The sequence below is a fragment of the Diorhabda carinulata genome, chromosome 10 (genome assembly GCF_026250575.1).
Source record: "Diorhabda carinulata isolate Delta chromosome 10, icDioCari1.1, whole genome shotgun sequence".
Lineage (NCBI taxonomy): Eukaryota > Metazoa > Arthropoda > Insecta > Coleoptera > Chrysomelidae > Diorhabda > Diorhabda carinulata.
The window spans coordinates 1,674,107-1,692,723 of record NC_079469.1 but is presented as its reverse complement, the minus strand read 5'-3'; the positions used below and the strand labels follow the sequence as shown (position 1 = coordinate 1,692,723).

Here is an 18,617-nt window from a genome sequence, read left to right as displayed (position 1 = left end):
CATATTACCCCGATCTAGCCCCATGACACGGTTTTTGGTTCTCAAAGCTAAAAACCGAGTTTTAAATGGTGAAATATTTGACGGCGACGATGAAATTGACCAAAACACAATTTTAAATGGTGAAATATTTGGCGACGACGATGAAATTGACTAAATCACAGTTTTAAATGGTGAAATATTTGACGGCGACGATGAAATTGACCAAAACACAGTTTTAAATGGTGAAATATTCGACGGCAATGATTAAATTGACTAAAACACAGTTTTAAATGGTGAAATATTCGACAGCGACGATGAAATTGACCAAAACACAGTTTTAAATGGTGAAATATTCGACGGCGACGATGAAATTGACCAAAACACAGTTTTAAATGGTGAAATATTCGACGGCGACGATGAAATTGACCAAAACACAGTTTTAAATGGTGAAATATTTGACGGCGACGATGAAATTGACCAAAACACAGTTTTAAATGGTGAAATATTCGACGGCGACGATGAAATTGACCAAAACACAGTTTTAAATGGTGAAATATTTGACGGCGACGATGAAATTGACCAAAACACAGTTTTAAATGGTGAAATATTTGACATCGATGATGAAATTGACCAAACGATACACGAATATTGAGTCTTTTCTTTTTATGTTAAGCTAAGAACTTACAGAGATCACAAGGTATATTTGAAAATTCGGAAACTTTTACGAGGGTTATCAAAAAATTAAGGCACGTATCCTAGAAACGTTATTATTAACGTTCACAATGAAAAAGGGGCCGAATATTAATCACGTGATCTTTATTAGCATTTTTTCGCCCCTCCCCTCTCCCTTGGTGATACCTAGTGAGGTTTAAAACTACCCCTTACCCCTAACATCAAGTGTATTTTGAGTATTCATAAAGAATCTTAAAATTTTGGGTTTTTTCATTTCTTATAGTATGCGAAAAGGTTTTTATACAGATCAATGTTTTAATCCAAAACGTATTAACCAAAAAAACCGAAAAACTGGTGACTGTATGCTGAGCATCACGTGATTATTGGACAATCCCAAAGTAAAAGCTTCAGCTTCAAACAGAACTTGAAAGCACGGAAACGAAGCTTTAAAGTTTATGTGCTTTTTATTGAATTTTTCATGATGATTGGCATTTGTTTAAAAATAGTTTGTACAACTAGAATGGATATGATGTAGATTACGAGGTTTCCAATACGAAATCAACACGATTTGCACTGTCCACGACCCGCTTTTCGGGTAAATCTCAGGTATTATTTCATTGATATGAATGAATGTTGGGACGCTACTGATTCGCACCTGATTTCTGTGGTTTCCTATTAACTTGATGATTGGAAACGTGAAGAAACTCGTTTGGGACTATGCGACTTTCTTATAGAACATCGGCATTGGATTCGTTAGAGTTTATAAAATGACAACTTTAGTTTCGTTTCCAAAGATTTTCCCTTTGCTTTCTTTTCGTAATATATTCGAATGAATACGAGGGTTGTTACATAAGTTTTAAGATAGACAAATAAACACGATTATCTCTGTTTTACAAAATCAATACACACTTTTGAACCGAAAAAAGGTGATTCGAACGTTTCAACCGCTTCTTCAGGTGTAGAAAAACGTTAATCTAGCAATTTATTTTTGATCTGCAGGAATAAGAAGGAATAATCGAGTTCCAAATAAGCGTTATACGGAGGATGATCCATCAATTCGATGTTTTTACTGTTCAAAAACGTTTCGTTTGGATTTATGTATGAGAAATCGCTCGAAGAAATTACTCGAGATGATGTTTCATCACCAAAAGTTAAAGCGACTTAAAACCACTTTGAAAGTCATCGCACGCAAATTTCGATATTCAATTTCATTTTTCGACCAAAATAAAATAAACAATTCAAATGGCCCTCGTATAATACAACACGGTCTGCGTTCGTTCACTAATATGTCAAGCAGTGTAGCCGTATCTCGAAATTAAGTAGCAACCTTCGTGAAAGAACGAAGAAATTTTATTATAACGTATTTACTATTTGAATTCAAAAAAAAAATTAAATCAGTTTTCGTTGAAGACCCCTAATCATCTCCGTATTTTGATGGAAGCGCCCGTTTTAAGCTTTGCCTCATCGTCGATTGTGTGGGCTTGACAATAGAAAATCAAATCGGCTACGCTCAGGTAAAATTTGTCGGATTACGAGGAAAGAAGAGATGTTGGTGATTGTCAAAGACGCAGGGTAAAAATATTTTAGAATTATTTAAAAAAAAATGTAACTAAACAATCTTATATTTTATTGATTCTGTTTAAAGGATTTTTCTATTATGAAAAGTGTTTTTTAGTGAATTGTTTGATTTTTTAACCGTATTGATGATTTCTTCATTTTATTACAAAATATTGAAACGTCTGTAGTAAGTATGTAAATAATTTGATGTAAGCTAAGTCCATCTTGAAACGAAGCATATCAAAATGTCAACTGTCCTCGAAGATGTCTTCTTAAATAAAGGTCGAAAGTCGGGGAGGATGCTTGGTCCTTGAAAAGGCCTCAAAGAAAGAGATCCTAGACAACTGTCTCAAGCACGAACATGCTTCGTTCCAATCTTGTTCGACAGCGTTGCCAGATTTATAAGACGTTGTCGAACTTATACCAATTTTTCGAGAGCCTTGACTTTAGACTTGGATCTACGTGATTTGTTCTGACAAGCAGGTTCTATATCAATTTTTAGACCTATCAACATTTGTAGAAGACAAATACCTCTGGTTTAAGTTGATGAGGGAAGTAAATGTTCCATATTTTAGTTTTTTTTACGACAAAACCGGCGTTTCTAGCACTAAAAACGTTGAATTATTTTCAGGACACACATGCCACGCCTAATTTCGACACGAATTAGAAAAAATTCTTTGCGTTTAGCTTGACTCGTCTTAGCAAAATTGCGGGATACATAATATACGAGGATTGTTGGAAAAATTTTTACCACGAGTTAACGTTTTGAGTTTGGGAGAAGAAAATAATCCGAGGGGGCTGAATCTTGTGAATCATGTATCAAATCAAACTCAAAATTATTTATTTTGGCCGTTGCAATAACGGATGTGTAAGCTGGTGAAACAACAATTTTTTCTCAGACAAATGCAGCCGTTTTTCTTGATTTCCTCGCTTAAACGTTGCAATAATAATCGCCATTGCTAGTATTTCCTTTTTAAAGAAAGTCAATGAAAATTATCGAAAAAAAACGACGCCATAAGCTTGGCCGTCTTCTTTGAAGCCGGTTTTCACTCTTCAATCCATTGCGAAACACCTACGATGACCAATTCTATCCATACATAACCTAACCAAAAAAGACCAACCAACATATTGTCCTCAAACTTGGAACATATACTTTCTGATACAGTGATTTTTCAAGCAACTACCACCATCTCTAGATCAAACCAAGTACTTATGAGAAATTTTAAAAATGATTTAATGTACTACAAAGTTTTCTGTTCGATTGTCCTCCATTACAGCCGATTCATGTCAATTGTCATTTGATGATTGATCCGTAGATTCAAGGAAAAAACACGTTGAAAACAATCGAGTGTACGAGGGTAGTACAATCGTTAAAAAAGTATTTGCGTCCTTCATTCTCGCATTTTTGAAAACTGATTTAATGCACTACAAAGGTTTATATTCTATTGTCGTCCATTACACCCGATTCATATCAATTGTCATCTGATGATTAATCCGTAGATTTAGGAAAAAAATCGTGAAAACAATCGAGTTTACGAGGGTAGTACAATCGTTTAAGAAAGTCTTTGCGTCCTTCATCCGTGAATTTTTGAAAACTGATTTAATGCACTACACTGTTTCATATTCGATTATCGTCCATTACAGCCGATTAATGTCAATTGTCATTTGATGATTAATCCGTAGAGTAAAGAAAAAAACACGTGGAGAACAAACGAGTTTTCGAGGGTAGTAAAATCATTTGAGAAAGTCTTTGCGTCCTTCATTCTCGAATTTTTGAAAACTGATTTAATGCACTACAAAGTTTTATATTCGATGTCGTCCATTACAGCCGATTAATGTCAATTGTCATTTGATGATTAATCCGTAGATTTAAGGAGAAAACACGTTGAAAACAATCGAGTTTACGATGGTAGTACAATCGTTAAAAAAGACTTTGCGTCCTTCATTCTCGCATTTTTGAAAACTGATTTAATGCACTACTCAGTTTTATATTCTATTGTCGTCCATTACAACCGATTCATATCAATTGTCATCTGATGATTAATCCGTGGATTTAGGAAAAAAATCGTGAAAACAATCGAGTTTACGAGGGTAGTACAATCGTTTAAGAAAGTCTTTGCGTCCTTCATCCGTGAATTTTTGAAAACTGATTTAATGCACTACTCAGTTTTATATTCGATTGTCGTCCATTACAGCCGATTAATGTCAATTGTCATTTGATGATTAATCCGTAGATTTAAGGAAAAAACACGTTGAAAACAATCGAGTTTACGAGGGTAGTACAATCGTTGAAAAAGTCTTTGCGTCCTTCATTCTCGAATTTTTGAAAACTGATTTAATGCACTACAAAGTTTTATATTCTATTGTCGTCCATTACAGCCGATTCATATCAATTGTCATCTGATGATTAATCAGTAGATTTAGGAAAAAAATCGTGGATAATAATCGAGTTTACGAGGGTAGTACAATCGTTTAAGAAAGTCTTTGCGTCCTTCATCCGTGAATTTTTGAAAACTGATTTAATGCACTACAAAGTTTTATATTCGATTGTCGTCCATTACAGCCGATTAATGTCAATTGTCATTTGATGATTAATCCGTAGATTTAAGAAAAAAACACGTGGAAAACAATCGAGTTTACGAGGTTAGTACAATCGATAAAAAAGTCTTAGTGCTTCATCCGTGAATATTTGAAAACTGATTTAATGCACTACAAAGTTTTATATTCGATTGTGGTCCATTACAGCCGATTCATATCAATTGTCAATTGATGATTAATCCGTAGATTTGAGGAGAAAAATCGTGGATAACAATCGAGTTTACGAGGGTAGTACAATCATTTGAGAAAGTCTTTGCGTCCTTCATTCTCGAATTTTTGAAAACTGATTTAATGCACTACAAAGTTTCATATTCGATTGTCGTCCATTACAGCCGATTAATGTCAATTGTCATTTGATGATTAATCCGTAGATTTAAGGAAAAAACACGTTGAAAACAATCGAGCTTACGAGGGTAGTACAATCTTTTAAAAGATCTTTGCGTCCTTCATCCGTGAATTTTTGAAAACTGATTTAATACACTACAAAGTTTTATATTCTATTGTCGTCCATTACAGCCGATTCATGTCAATTGTCATTTGATGATTGATCCGTAGATTCAAGGAAAAAACACGTGGAAAACAATCAAGTGTACAAGGGCAGTACAATCGTTTAAAAAGTCTTTGCGTCCTTCATCCGTGAATTTTTGAAAACTGATTTAATGCACTACACTGTTTCATGTTCGATTGTCGTCCATTACAGCCGATTAATGTCAAATGTCAATTGTCATCTGATGATTAATCCGTAGATTTAAGGAAAAACACGTTGAAAACAATGGAGTTTACGAGGGTAGTACAATCGTTAAAAAAGTCTTTGCGTACTTCATTCTCGAATTTTTGAAAACTGATTTAATGCACTACAAAGTTTTATATTCTATTGTCGTCCATTACAGCCGATTAATGTCAATTGTCATTTGATGATTAATCCGTAGATTTAAGGAAAAAACACGTTGAAAACAATCGAGTTTACGAGGTTAGTACAATCGTTAAAAAAGTCTTTGCGTCCTTCATTCTCGAATTTTTGAAAACTGATTTAATGCACTACAAAGTTTTATATTCGATTGTGGTCCATTACAGCCGATTCATATCAATTGTCAATTGATGATTGATCCGTAGATCAAGGAAAAAAATCGTGGATAACAATCGAGTTTACGGGGGTAGTACAATCGTTTAAGAAAGTCTTTGCGTCCTTCATCCGTTAATTTTTGAAAACTGATTTAATGCACTACTCAGTTTTATATTCGATTGTCGTCCATTACAGCCGATTAATGTCAATTGTCATTTGATGATTAATCCGTAGATTTAAGGAAAAAACACGTGGAGAACAAACGAGTTTTTGAGGGTAGTATGATCGTTAAAAAAGTCTTTGCGTCCTTCATTCTCGAATTTTTGAAAACTGATTTAATGCACTACAAAGTTTTATATTCTATTGTCGTCCATTACAGCCGATTCATATCAATTGTCATCTGACGATTAATCAGTAGATTTAGAAAAAAAATCGTGGATAACAATCAAGTTTACGAGGGTAGTACAATCGTTTAAGAAAGTCTTTACGTCCTTCATCCGTGAATTTTTGAAAACTGATTTAATGCACTACAAAGTTTTATATTCGATTTTCGTCCATTACAGCCGATTAATGTCAATTGTCATTTGATGATTAATCCGTAGATTTAAGGAAAAAACACGTTGAAAACAATCGAGTTTACGAGGGTAGTACAATCGTTAAAAAAGTCTTTGCGTCCTTCATTCTCGAATTTTTGAAAACTGATTTATTCCACTACACTGTTTTATATTCGAATGTCGTCCATTACAGCCGATTAATGTCAATTGTCATTTGATGATTAATCCGTAGATTTAAGGAAAAAACACGTTGAAAACAATCGAGTTTACGAGGATAGTACAATCGTTAAAAAAGTCTTTGCGTCCTTCATTCTCGAATTTTTGAAAACTGATTTATTCCACTACACTGTTTTATATTCGAATGTCGTCCATTACAGCCGATTAATGTCAATTGTCATTTGATGATTAATCCGTAGATTTAAGGAAAAAACACGTTGAAAACAATCGAGCTTACGAGGGTAGTACAATCTTTTAAAAGATCTTTGCGTCCTTCATCCGTGAATTTTTGAAAACTGATTTAATACACTACAAAGTTTTATATTCTATTGTCGTCCATTACAGCCGATTCATGTCAATTGTCATTTGATGATTGATCCGTAGATTCAAGGAAAAAACACGTGGAAAACAATCAAGTGTACAAGGGCAGTACAATCGTTTAAAAAGTCTTTGCGTCCTTCATCCGTGAATTTTTGAAAACTGATTTAATGCACTACACTGTTTCATGTTCGATTGTCGTCCATTACAGCCAATTAATGTCAAATGTCAATTGTCATCTGATGATTAATCCGTAGATTTAAGGAAAAAACACGTTGAAAACAATGGAGTTTACGAGGGTAGTACAATCGTTAAAAAAGTCTTTGCGTCCTTCATTCTCGAATTTTTGAAAACTGATTTAATGCACTACAAAGTTTTATATTCTATTGTCGTCCATTACAGCCGATTAATGTCAATTGTCATTTGAAGATTAATCCGTAGATTTAAGGAAAAAACACGTTGAAAACAATCGAGTTTACGAGGGTAGTACAATCGTTAAAAAAGTCTTTGCGTCCTTCATTCTCGAATTTTTGAAAACTGATTTAATGCACTACAAAGTTTTATATTCGATTGTGGTCCATTACAGCCGATTCATATCAATTGTCAATTGATGATTGATCCGTAGATCAAGGAAAAAAATTGTGGATAACAATCGAGTTTACGGGGGTAGTACAATCGTTTAAGAAAGTCTTTGCGTCCTTCATCCGTTAATTTTTGAAAACTGATTTAATGCACTACTCAGTTTTATATTCGATTGTCGTCCATTACAGCCGATTAATGTCAATTGTCATTTGATGATTAATCCGTAGATTTAAGGAAAAAACACGTGGAGAACAAACGAGTTTTCGAGGGTAGTATGATCGTTAAAAAAGTCTTTGCGTCCTTCATTCTCGAATTTTTGAAAACTGATTTAATGCACTACAAAGTTTTATATTCTATTGTCGTCCATTACAGCCGATTCATATCAATTGTCATCTGACGATTAATCAGTAGATTTAGAAAAAAAATCGTGGATAACAATCAAGTTTACGAGGGTAGTACAATCGTTTAAGAAAGTCTTTACGTCCTTCATCCGTGAATTTTTGAAAACTGATTTAATGCACTACAAAGTTTTATATTCGATTTTCGTCCATTACAGCCGATTAATGTCAATTGTCATTTGATGATTAATCCGTAGATTTAAGGAAAAAACACGTTGAAAACAATCGAGTTTACGAGGGTAGTACAATCGTTAAAAAAGTCTTTGCGTCCTTCATTCTCGAATTTTTGAAAACTGATTTAATGCACTACACAGTTTTATATTCGATTGACGTCCATTACAGCCGATTAATGTCAATTGTCATTTGATGATTTATCCGTAGATTTAAGGAAAAAACACGTTGAAAACAATGGAGTTTACGAGGGTAGTACAATCGTTTAAAAAGTCTTTGCGTCCTTCATCCGTGAATTTTTGAAAACTGATTTAATGCACTACACAGTTTTATATTCGATTGTCGTCCATTACAGCCGATTCATATCAATTGTCATCTGATGATTAATCCGTAGATTTAGGAAAAAAATCGTGGATAACAATCGAGTTTACGAGGGTAGTACAATCGTTTGAGAAAGTCTTTGCGTCCTTCATTCTCGAATTTTTGAAAACTGATTTAATGCACTACAAAGTTTCATATTCGATTGTCGTCCATTACAGCCGATTAATGTCAGTTGTCATTTGATGATTAATCCGTAGATTTAAAGAAAAAACACGTTGAAAACAATGGAGTTCACGAGGGTAGTACAAGCGTTTGAAAAGTCTTTTAGTGCTTCATCCGTGAATTTTTGAAAACTGATTTAATGCACTACAAAGTTTTATATTCGATTGTGGTCCATTACAGCCGATTCATATCAATTGTCAATTGATGATTGATCCGTAGATTCAAGGAAAAAACACGTGGAAAACAATCAAGTGTACGAGGGTAGTACAATCGCTTAAAAAGTCTTTGCGTCCTTCATCCGTGAATTTTTGAAAACTGATTTAATGCACTACACTGTTTCATATTCGATTGTCGTCCATTACAGCCGATTTATGTCAATTGTCATTTGATGATTAATCCGTAGATTTAAGGAAAAAACACGTTGAAAACAATCGAGTTTACGAGGTTAGTACAATCGTTAAAAAAGTCTTCGCGTCCTTCATTCTCGAATTTTTGAAAACTGATTTAATGCACTACAAAGTTTTATATTCTATTGTCGTCCATTACAGCCGATTAATGTCAATTGTCATCTGATGATTAATCAGTAGATTTAGGAAAAAAATCGTGGATAACAGTCGAGTTTACGGGGGTAGTACAATCGTTTAAGAAAGTCTTTGCGTCCTTCATCCGTTAATTTTTGAAAACTGATTTAATGCACTACAAAGTTTCATATTCTATTGTCGTCCATTAGAGCCGATTAATGTCAATTGTCATCTGATGATTAATCAGTAGATTTAGGAAAAAAATCGTGGATAACAATCGAGTTTACGAGGGTAGTACAATCGTTTAAGAAAGTCTTTACGTCCTTCATCTGTGAATTTTTGAAAACTGATTTAATGCACTACAAAGTTTCATATTCTATTGTCGTCCATTACAGCCGATTAATGTCAATTGTCATCTGATGATTAATCAGTAGATTTAGGAAAAAAATCGTGGATAACAATCGAGTTTACGGGGGTAGTACAATCGTTTAAGAAAGTCTTTGCGTCCTTCATCCGTTAATTTTTGAAAACTGATTTAATGCACTACTCAGTTTTATATTCGATTGTCGTCCATTACAGCCGATTAATGTCAATTGTCATTTGATGATTAATCCGTAGATTTAAGGAAAAAACACGTGGAGATCAAACGAGTTTTCGAGGGTAGTATGATCGTTAAAAAAGTCTTTGCGTCCTTCATTCTCGAATTTTTGAAAACTGATTTATTCCACTACACAGTTTTATATTCGAATGTCGTCCATTACAGCCGATTAATGTCAATTGTCATTTGATGATTTATCCGTAGATTTAAGGAAAAAACACGTTGAAAACAATGGAGTTTACGAGGGTAGTACAATCGTTTAAAAAGTCTTTGCGTCCTTCATCCGTGAATTTTTGAAAACTGATTTAATGCACTACACAGTTTTATATTCGATTGTCGTCCATTACAGCCGATTCATATCAATTGTCATCTGATGATTAATCCGTAGATTTAGGAAAAAAATCGTGGATAACAATCGAGTTTACGAGGGTAGTACAATCGTTTAAGAAAGTCTTTGCGTCCTTCATCCGTTAATTTTTGAAAACTGATTTAATGCACTACTCAGTTTTATATTCGATTGTCGTCCATTACAGCCGATTAATGTCAATTGTCATTTGATGATTAATCCGTAGATTTAAGGAAAAAACACGTGGAGATCAAACGAGTTTTCGAGGGTAGTATGATCGTTAAAAAAGTCTTTGCGTCCTTCATTCTCGAATTTTTGAAAACTGATTTATTCCACAACACAGTTTTATATTCGAATGTCGTCCATTACAGCCGATTAATGTCAATTGTCATTTGATGATTAATCCGTAGATTTAAGGAAAAAACACGTTGAAAACAATGGAGTTTACGAGGGTAGTACAATCGTTAAAAAAGTCTTTGCGTCCTTCATTCTCGAATTTTTGAAAACTGATTTAATGCACTACACAGTTTTATATTCGATTGACGTCCATTACAGCCGATTAATGTCAATTGTCATTTGATGATTTATCCGTAGATTTAAGGAAAAAACACGTTGAAAACAATGGAGTTTACGAGGGTAGTACAATCGTTTAAAAAGTCTTTGCGTCCTTCATCCGTGAATTTTTGAAAACTGATTTAATGCACTACAAAGTTTCATATTCGATTGTCGTCCATTACAGCCGATTCATATCAATTGTCATCTGATGATTAATCCGTAGATTTAGGAAAAAAATCGTGGATAACAATCGAGTTTACAAGGGTAGTACAATCGTTTAAGAAAGTCTTTACGTCCTTCATCCGTGAATTTTTGAAAACTGATTTAATGCACTACAAAGTTTTATATTCGATTTTCGTCCATTACAGCCGATTAATGTCAATTGTCATTTGATGATTAATCCGTAGAGTAAAGAAAAAAACACGTGGAGAACAAACGAGTTTTCGCGGGTAGTATGATCGTTGAAAAAGTCTTTGCGTCCTTCATTCTCGAATTTTTGAAAACTGATTTAATGCACTACAAAGTTTTATATTCTATTGTCGTCCATTACAGCCGATTCATATCAATTGTCATCTGATGATTAATCAGTAGATTTAGGAAAAAAATCGTGGATAACAATCGAGTTTACGGGGGTAGTACAATCGTTTAAGAAAGTCTTCGCGTCCTTCATCCGTTAATTTTTGAAAACTGATTTAATGCACTACAAAGTTTCATATTCGATTGTCGTCCATTACAGCCGATTCATATCAATTGTCATCTGATGATTAATCCGTAGATTTAGGAAAAAAATCGTGGATAACAATCGAGTTTACGAGGGTAGTACAATCGTTTGAGAAAGTCTTTGCGTCCTTCATTCTCGAATTTTTGAAAACTGATTTAATGCACTACAAAGTTTTATATTCGATTGTGGTCCATTACAGCCGATTCATATCAATTGTCATCTGATGATTAATCCGTAGATTTAGGAAAAAAATCGTGGATAACAATCGAGTTTGCGAGGGTAGTACAATCGTTTGAGAAAGTCTTTGCGTCCTTCATTCTCGAATTTTTGAAAACTGATTTAATGCACTACAAAGTTTTATATTCGATTGTGGTCCATTACAGCCGATTCATATCAATTGTCAATTGATGATTGATCCGTAGATTCAAGGAAAAAACACGTGGAAAACAATCAAGTGTACGAGGGTAGTACAATCGCTTAAAAAGTCTTTGCGTCCTTCATCCGTGAATTTTTGAAAACTGATTTAATGCACTACACTGTTTCATATTCGATTGTCGTCCATTACAGCCGATTTATGTCAATTGTCATTTGATGATTAATCCGTAGATTTAAGGAAAAAACACGTTGAAAACAATCGAGTTTACGAGGTTAGTACAATCGTTAAAAAAGTCTTTGCGTCCTTCATTCTCGAATTTTTGAAAACTGATTTAATGCACTACAAAGTTTTATATTCTATTGTCGTCAATTACAGCCGATTAATGTCAATTGTCATCTGATGATTAATCAGTAGATTTAGGAAAAAAATCGTGGATAACAATCGAGTTTACGGGGGTAGTACAATCGTTTAAGAAAGTCTTTGCGTCCTTCATCCGTGAATTTTTGAAAACTGATTTAATGCATTACAAAGTTTTATATTCTATTGTCGTCCATTACAGCCGATTCATGTCAATTGTCATTCGATGATTGATCCGTAGATTTAAGGAAAAAACACGTTGAAAACAATCGAGTTTACGAGGTTAGTACAATCGTTAAAAAAGTCTTTGCGTCCTTCATTCTCGCATTTTTGAAAACTGATTTAATGCACTACAAAGTTTTATATTCTATTGTCGTCCATTACACTCGATTGATATCAATTGTCATCTGATGATTAATCCGTAGATTTAGGAAAAAAATCGTGAAAACAATCGAGTTTACGAGGGTAGTACAATCGTTTAAGAAAGTCTTTGCGTCCTTCATCCGTGAATTTTTGAAAACTGATTTAATGCACTACTCAGTTTTATATTCGATTGTCGTCCATTACAGCCGATTAATGTCAATTGTCATTTGATGATTAATCCGTAGATTTAAGGAAAAAACACGTTGAAAACAATCGAGTTTACGAGGGTAGTACAATCGTTAAAAAAGTCTTTGCGTCCTTCATTCTCGAATTTTTGAAAACTGATTTAATGCACTACAAAGTTTCATATTCTATTGTCGTCCATTACAGCCGATTAATGTCAATTGTCATCTGATGATTAATCAGTAGATTTAGGAAAAAAATCGTGAAAACAATCGAGTTTACGAGGGTAGTACAATCGTTTAAGAAAGTCTTTGCGTCCTTCATTCTCGAATTTTTGAAAACTGATTTAATGCACTACAAAGTTTTATATTCGATTGTCGTCCATTACAGCCGATTAATGTCAATTGTCATTCGATGATTGATCCGTAGATTTAAGGAAAAAACACGTTGAAAACAATCGAGTTTACGATGGTAGTACAATCGTTAAAAAAGTCTTTGCGTCCTTCATTCTCGCATTTTTGAAAACTGATTTAATGCACTACAAAGTTTTATATTCTATTGTCGTCCATTACACTCGATTGATATCAATTGTCATCTGATGATTAATCCGTAGATTTAGGAAAAAAATCGTGAAAACAATCGAGTTTACGAGGGTAGTACAATCGTTTAAGAAAGTCTTTGCGTCCTTCATCCGTGAATTTTTGAAAACTGATTAATGCACTACTCAGTTTTATATTCGATTGTCGTCCATTACAGCCGATTAATGTCAATTGTCATTTGATGATTAATCCGTAGATTTAAGGAAAAAACACGTTGAAAACAATCGAGTTTACGAGGGTAGTACAATCGTTAAAAAAGTCTTTGCGTCCTTCATTCTCGAATTTTTGAAAACTGATTTAATGCACTACACTGTTTCATATTCTATTGTCGTCCATTACAGCCGATTAATGTCAATTGTCATCTGATGATTAATCAGTAGATTTAGGAAAAAAATCGTGAAAACAATCGAGTTTACGAGGGTAGTACAATCGTTTAAGAAAGTCTTTGCGTCCTTCATTCTCGAATTTTTGAAAACTGATTTAATGCACTACAAAGTTTTATATTCGATTGTCGTCCATTACAGCCGATTAATGTCAATTGTCATTCGATGATTGATCCGTAGATTTAAGGAAAAAACACGTTGAAAACAATCGAGTTTACGATGGTAGTACAATCGTTAAAAAAGTCTTTGCGTCCTTCATTCTCGCATTTTTGAAAACTGATTTAATGCACTACAAAGTTTTATATTCTATTGTCGTCCATTACACTCGATTCATATCAATTGTCATCTGATGATTAATCCGTAGATTTAGGAAAAAAATCGTGAAAACAATCGAGTTTACGAGGGTAGTACAATCGTTTAAGAAAGTCTTTGCGTCCTTCATCCGTGAATTTTTGAAAACTGATTTAATGCACTACTCAGTTTTATATTCGATTGTCGTCCATTACAGCCGATTAATGTCAATTGTCATTTGATGATTAATCCGTAGATTTAAGGAAAAAACACGTTGAAAACAATCGAGTTTACGAGGGTAGTACAATCGTTAAAAAAGTCTTTGCGTCCTTCATTCTCGAATTTTTGAAAACTGATTTAATGCACTACAAAGTTTCATATTCTATTATCGTCCATTACAGCCGATTAATGTCAATTGTCATCTGATGATTAATCAGTAGATTTAGGAAAAAAATCGTGGATAACAATCGAGTTTACGGGGGTAGTACAATCGTTTAAGAAAGTCTTTGCGTCCTTCATTCTCGAATTTTTGAAAACTGATTTAATGCACTACAAAGTTTTATATTCGATTGTCGTCCATTACAGCCGATTAATGTCAATTGTCATTTAATGATTAATCCGTAGAGTAGAGAAAAAAACATGTGGAGAACAAACGAGTTTTCGAGGGTAGTATGATCGTTAAAAAAGTCTTTGCGTCCTTCATTCTCGAATTTTTGAAAACTGATTTAATGCACTACACAGTTTTATATTCGATTGTCGTCCATTACAGCCGATTAATGTCAATTGTCATTTAATGATTAATCCGTAGAATAGAGAAAAAAACACGTGGAGAACAAACGAGTTTTCGAGGGTAGTATGATCGTTAAAAAAGTCTTTGCGTCCTTCATTCTCGAATTTTTGAAAACTGATTTAATGCACTACACAGTTTTATATTCGATTGTCGTCCATTACAGCCGATTAATGTCAATTGTCATTTGATGATTAATCCGTAGATTTAAGGAAAAAACACGTTGAAAATAATGGAGTTTACGAGGGTAGTACAATCGTTTAAAAAGTCTTTGCGTCCTTCATCCGTGAATTTTCGAAAACTGATTTAATTTACTACAAAGTTTCTATTCGATTCTCGTCTATTACAGCCGATTGATGTCAATTGTCATTTGTCATAGATTTTCTGTTGATTGATGTCTTTTGACGTCGATTCATGTTAATTCATGCGGCTCCAATCAACGCAATAAATTTCATTTCAATGAAGAAACAATTTTGTATATTGAAATTTGTAAATTTTTCTAACAAACAGACATTTTGGTATTGACGATATTTTGTATTACTTCCCGGTAATTTAAGAAGGATAATACTCGCGTCTCCTTTTCATAGTTCTTTTAGAACTCTTTGAAGAACACAGATTTGAATTATATTTAAGCCCAGGAACAAAAATTTGTCCCTAATTTGGTATTCAACGCGAAAAATTCATGTATGCATATGGAAATGAATATCGTTCATAGATATGTGTTTACATGATATAAAAACAACGACTCTCGTATTTTAATATGAATTATAGAAATTTTTACCTGTGCGATTTGATTTTCAGCCATCAGGCTGGCCGAAACAGGTAAACCACCCTTATAAAACGCACTTCACAAACACACTCACAGACACTCGATTATTCTAATAAAACAAGTTACATGGCACGTGTAAAGAATATTTTTTCTTTCTGGTTTTATTTTTCTTTTTGTTGTTTGTATATTCGTTCACGTGTTCGTATCAGTCTCGATTGGAAATTTGAACGCACGGCTTCCAAAGGTGAACTAAGAACTGTCGAACTGGGTGCTTCATTCGGGTTTCCACGTCGCTCCTCCCACTATTTCGGAAAATCGATCGGGTTTGAGGGTGAGGGAGCGACTGTTTTAGGGGGTTTTGTCGAGTTCCACCATTTATAATTTCCAGAAAATATATATAAAATTTTTATATATCGCTTTATGTTAATAAAAACAAGGTTATACACCTCTGAATTAGAAGCATCCCCAAAAAATTTCAAATAAGAAAGGGGGTCGTGTGGCACCTTGTTGGAAAGAGATTTTAGTTCTCTATTCAAAAATGTGAATTTTTTTTTAATTTGGTGCAAAAATTTATTTTTAAGATGGAAAAATTTGATAATTTCTCTATCACAAAACTTTACGTAGAATGAACATAATAATAATTAAAATGTATTTTATAATTAATTTAAATGTTCAAAATGAACATCATTCATTTCTTGACAATAATTGAAACGATTTTGAAATTATAACCTAACCATTAATTTTTTGACAATAATCGAAACGATTTTGGAATCATCTTACCATATTTTGTAAAACTCAAGAGGTTATTTTATTAATTTTTTCCGTTTTTCTAACTTTAAAATCAACAATATTGACTGACCTATCGAAATATACTTTTAAATTTTGAATAACCCCATAAGAAGTAATCGAGAGTAGTCAAATCAGGGGGTTCTAGCCAGCCATTCGAGTTTTGGGACAGACATTATCAAAATTTGACAACTTTTTTCAATTGTGATTGAACCAAATTAAAAAACTTTATATTGCTGAACAGAGTTTTAAAATCCCTTTCCAACAAGGTGCCACATATATATGTAATACTTCTATATAGATAGTTGGTATGGAAAAAAACGTCCCCACGTTCGAGACACTTTATCTTACTGGGCATGCTTGAAAATGGGCAGAACCGAGTTGAAATCTCGGAGGATAGAGAAAGAGTTATCATTCTATCTTCGTTAGTCGAAATAGTCTATATAGGATAATACTATTAGTTGTCAATTTAAGTATAAAAATGGAGCTATTTCAAGTTTTTTCGCATAATAACGCTAATATTGAATTTATTCCATACATATGAACCGTATTGTATAATATCCATATTTTTAAAATAAAGTAATTTATTGGAATAAAAACGAATGAAATTAATTTGGTATAACTGGATTTATATTTATGCAACGATGAATACAAGACTCCGTGGCGCAACGGTAGCGCGTCTGACTCCAGATCAGAAGGTTGCGTGTTCAAATCACGTCGGGGTCAATTTTCTTTTTAATTTTTTTTTATCAGTTAATATAACGAGTCAATGAAATTTAAAAATGACGATACTAATAAATTGATTGAGGGTAACATTCGGATGTAGAATAATAAAACCCTTTTTCGTAACCAGTCTCGTTATTTCATAACCAGACTTCGTAAATGTTTATTGATTTTAGTTTCTTAAATTAGTTTTTTATAATTTTTAAGATAAAAATTTTGAAGTAAAAAAAAATCAGAACGTCAAGAGATCCAAATAACATAAGAAAAATCTGAAAAAATAAAATAAATTCATATTTAGTATACAAGGTGTTAATGCAAAAAATGAGTAGACGCCGTGATAATAATGCTGCGACAAAAAAAAATTCATACGACTTCCTCAGGCATTTACTATCGAATTGATTTCGTAAACGCAAAAGAATTTTCGTGTTTTTAATGCCTTTCCATACGAAAGAATGACAATAAGTTGCGAAATGGCGGTCAATACTCGACGTTCACTCATGATCGCAGCATGCGCGATAAAAACTGTTAGTAAGGGACCTTAAATAACACATAGTCAAGCTGCAACCTTCAAAGCATACAGGTGCGCCAGCGCAATCGTCCTTGTAAGTAATTTGGAAAATCGCGATTTAGAACTGTCGAACATTAAATCGAAGTATTGTTAATAGTTTTCTCAATTGTAAAAATTTAGTTCGTAATTTCTTCGAAGTCTAGAGAAAATTCAAAAATCGTCTATCAAAAATGAAAGTTCGATGTAAGAGAATTTGATCTGTCAATGTCAAAAATAGGAACGTCTCTGAGGGAGTAAAAAAAATGGAAAAAAAAACTAGAAACCAAACTCAAATTTAGAATTTAGCTATAAGAAACATTTCCTCAGGAGTATAGACAATTTTTGAAAATAAATATACGAGGTTTGTTCATGTGAGTTTTTTCCGGATTTTTTTTTTCATTAAATTGTTAATTATATCGGGTATAAGCCGGAAAAGTTGATTGAAGAAGTATCCAGTACTGTATGACCAGACGAACGAGCAGTACCAACGACTACTAAGATCTGGAAAAAACTTTCGAAAGAATTAAATGTAAAAGAATAAACACAATTAATTTAAATCCGTATGTTCCTCTGATCTACTTGTTAGAAATCAAGCATTTCGATAACCTCATCAACTACACCGTTACGGCTCGATACAAGTTTCGATGAGATGTAGGTATGTAAGCAGCGAAGCCATTATATGAAATTGGTGAATCAATTTAATAAATTAAATAAAAAAAAGTTGAAAATAATTTTTTTAGAACTAAATTTTTAATAAATAATTCAAAAGATAATGAAGTGATTTGTATTCATTTCGATTATAAATCAACTCGATTGTGACGGTGAAATAAATTATGCGAAAATCTGATATTATCCTGTCGAATCTACAACACGGATTTAGGATATTCGGATGATTTTTTAATCGGGTTCAAGCTCAATTTAGTTCATACATCAATTCATACAAAAACTTTTTTTATGGGATTTAACCTTATTCGTATTAAGCGAAAAACTTTATATTGAAAAATCTCTTGATAGAAAACTATAAAAACATAAACGTACAGATAAATTAGAAAGAGAAGTAG

General features: G+C 33.2%; 1 protein-coding gene and 1 non-coding gene across 3 annotated transcripts in view; one reads left to right on the top strand and one right to left on the bottom strand.

Moving 5' to 3' along the window:
• Positions 1-18,617, bottom strand: part of LOC130898937 (transmembrane protein 47) — a 54,728-nt gene that overhangs the window by 18,171 nt on the left and 17,940 nt on the right. Inside the window, exon 1 of one of the 2 annotated variants that reach the window (XM_057808552.1) lies at positions 15,513-15,888. The exons of the other annotated variant lie outside the window; for it this stretch is intronic. Coding sequence (XP_057664535.1) covers positions 15,513-15,536 — 24 coding nt within the window. The 5' untranslated portion in view covers positions 15,537-15,888. Of the gene's footprint in view, positions 1-15,512; positions 15,889-18,617 lie in introns of those variants that run through there. 2 annotated transcript variants of the gene reach the window in all.
• On the top strand, positions 16,941-17,012 carry Trnaw-cca (transfer RNA tryptophan (anticodon CCA)). Its single transcript has one exon. It is a non-coding gene; the product is annotated as a tRNA-Trp (tRNA).